The following is a 2,675-nucleotide window of genomic DNA, read 5'->3' as shown; positions in this document are numbered from 1 at the left end:
CTTTTTTTTTTTTTTTTTAGTTTTATTTTTTTGGCAGTGCCAGTGATTGAGCCCAAGGCCCTGTGCATGCTAACACTGCCTGTGCTACATCCCCAGCCTGCTCCATGTCCTTTAAAAATCATAGACTGCTTCACATTCTGTGTACAAAGGCTGTGAGTTCATAGAACTGCTTCAGATACCTTTCTTGCACTGGGTGTACAGGATGTTGTAGGCAGAGCGTTAAACGGCTTCATATTATCAGAGGTGGGAACTGCGCTTCCTTCCTCTGAGGTGGCCTCAGATGGCATACCAGTAGCGTTTGTATCCAGGAACTGTTGACACCCTCCCCACTTGGAAGCTGGCTTCCCCAAAGAAAGGGTGTGGGGACTGAGCCTTGGGGGCCATGCCTGACTCTTCCTGCACTCTGTCCAGAGGAGAGGAGAAGGAAGCAGCGGGAGGACCAGATGTACCGCGAGCGGCTACGCACCCTGCTTGTCATCGCCATCGTCATGAGCCTGCTGAACTCTCTGAGCTCCAGCGGGGGCAGCATTTCCTGGAACGACTTTGTCAAGGAGATGCTGGCCAAAGGCGAGGTGCAGCGTGTGCAGGTGGTACCTGAGAGCGATGTGGTGGAAGTCTACCTGCACCCTGGAGCCGTGGTGTTTGGGCGACCTGTGAGTGGGGGTGTGGGCGCCCCTGGAGACTGGGCAGGTTCCTTCTTGTTTTGCCCTACTCCTGTCGTGTTGAGTTGTCCTAAAGTCAGATGTATGCATCCAGATTTAAAGTAGGACTGGAGTTTCTTGCACAGTGGCTTGCACAGGTGGAACATGAGAAAAGTCAGAGGGAGCTGACCACAGAGGCAGCATTGTTAGCAGGGTCACATAGGTGCCAGTGGCCCCAGCAGCCATGGTGGCTGTGTTTAGGAGTAGGTGGAAATAAGTGGCAGAATGCTGACTTGTTGGCATTGGGTCTAAGGAGATGAGACCTTCCCAGACCTGTAGGTCTCTAGCATGGGAAGCGTTGGCTAGGAAATCAGAAGATGGGGCTTTCACAGAGGTTGCGCAGATGCAGGTGAGTTGAGGTGGCAGGGAATTGTCCCAGTGGAAAATTATCATAAGCAATGTGAGACACAGCTGGAGATGGACAGTGTAGGGCAGGTGGGGGAGCAGATGATGCTAGCTGCCCAGTGATGTACACTCGGGGCTGGCCAGAGGTGCAGGTTGGAGGAGGACCGGGCCGCAGGCAGAGGAAGAGAGGGACTGCTCTAGTCCAGCCTTGGCATCCAGCCCTTGGAAGCCAGTGTGATCAACACTGCTGGGGAGAGGTCTGAAACTGGCTCAGGGGAGACCCTTGTGCTCAGGGCCCAGCTTGGGGCTCAAGCTGGTAGGAGTGCCCTTCCATGCAAGTGGAAGAGTTCCTCCTTAGGAAGCACCCTTCTTTTCCGCTTCTGCACCTGAGGAGTTTCCTGGGAAGGTAACTGCAGCATGGGGTGGGCTGACCTTGGCAACTCCAGGGTACGTGGCCACCCTCACTCACCCAGCCCCACCCCAGCTCAGTGCCATGCTAGCCTCCTTGCCAGCCTGCTTGTCCTTCCTAAGGCAGGGACATTGTGTGTGTAGAAATGCCATCCATAAGTACAAAAGCATGAGTGCCAGGCCTCGGCCTCCTGAGCACACCATGCACTCAGGTGTTGGGCCAAGTTCCCTCTGCCTCCCGGTTGCCACCTCCTCACTTCTTCCAGAACTCTGGAGACTGTTTGGCTTCCTTGTTGAACTTCTTATTCTACGCACCTGGTGTTATTCCTGGTCAGCCTGAGGCAGAGGCTGACCATTTTCCTGTCTCTTCCCAGCTTAGTCAAGAATACTGGCCATCTTGAAATTTTAGAAGTACAAGACAACCAGACAAACATGATGGCTAATGCAGAAGACCACACAGGTCCGCACACATACCCAGGTGGATGCATGGCATGGTGACTCTGAACCTCTAGGTCATTCATCCATCCATCTTGATAGTCCTGGGGATTGAACCCAGAATCCTTTACCACGAGCTACATCCCCAGCCCCTTTTTATTTTTTGAGACTCATTCTCACCAAGTTGCCTAGGCTGGCCTTAAACTTGTGATCTTCTTGCCTCAGATGCCTGTGTTGCTGGTATTGCAGGTGTGCACTGCTGTCCCAGGCTTCAGTATATTAACTTACAATATTCTGCCGGATTTTGACAAGTCATCTAGTAGAATAGCTCCCTTAAAGTTTTCAGAATTTTATCTTAGCAATTTGGGGCGCATGTGAAAGGGCAGTAGATATTACCTCCTGTCCTTGTCCTTATCCTATGCTGGAGCTACAGCAATCCTAGAGACAACTAGGGAGTCTCTTTCCTCTCTCTCAGCTGGTGGCCATCCTCAGACAGATCCTAACGAGGAGTACTAGTTGGGGGATAAGTCTCAGGGAGACCAGTTTTGCAAAAGGCAGTGAGACGTGGATTTAAAATGAAGAGACCCACTTAATTGGTTTTCAGATGCACCCACAATGCCTCTGTTGCTGCAGTATCCTGAAGCATTTGTCTGTGGCGAGGTGTCTCAGTGATACTGGCATCAGGTCTGTGCTGTATACAGCTGAGCCAGGCACACGTCAGAGGCAGGTAGTGACTTTACAATGCAAATGTCTGCCATCTTTTTTTTTTTTTTTTTTTTTTTTTTT

The 2,675-nt window shown here is 51.4% G+C and overlaps 1 protein-coding gene across 4 annotated transcripts in view; it reads left to right on the top strand.

Moving 5' to 3' along the window:
* The window catches only part of Spg7 (SPG7 matrix AAA peptidase subunit, paraplegin), a 31,724-nt gene that overhangs the window by 8,098 nt on the left and 20,951 nt on the right, over positions 1-2,675 (top strand). For all 4 annotated transcript variants that reach the window (XM_048792639.1, XM_015495945.1, XM_048792640.1 and 1 more), the window contains exon 4: positions 412-653. In XM_048792639.1, the coding sequence (XP_048648596.1) occupies positions 412-653 (242 nt within the window). The remainder of the gene's footprint in view (positions 1-411; positions 654-2,675) is intronic.

Source organism: Marmota marmota, unplaced genomic scaffold, assembly GCF_001458135.2.
Source record: "Marmota marmota marmota unplaced genomic scaffold, marMar, whole genome shotgun sequence".
NCBI lineage: Eukaryota > Metazoa > Chordata > Mammalia > Rodentia > Sciuridae > Marmota > Marmota marmota.
This window is presented reverse-complemented; position numbering and strand designations above follow the sequence as displayed.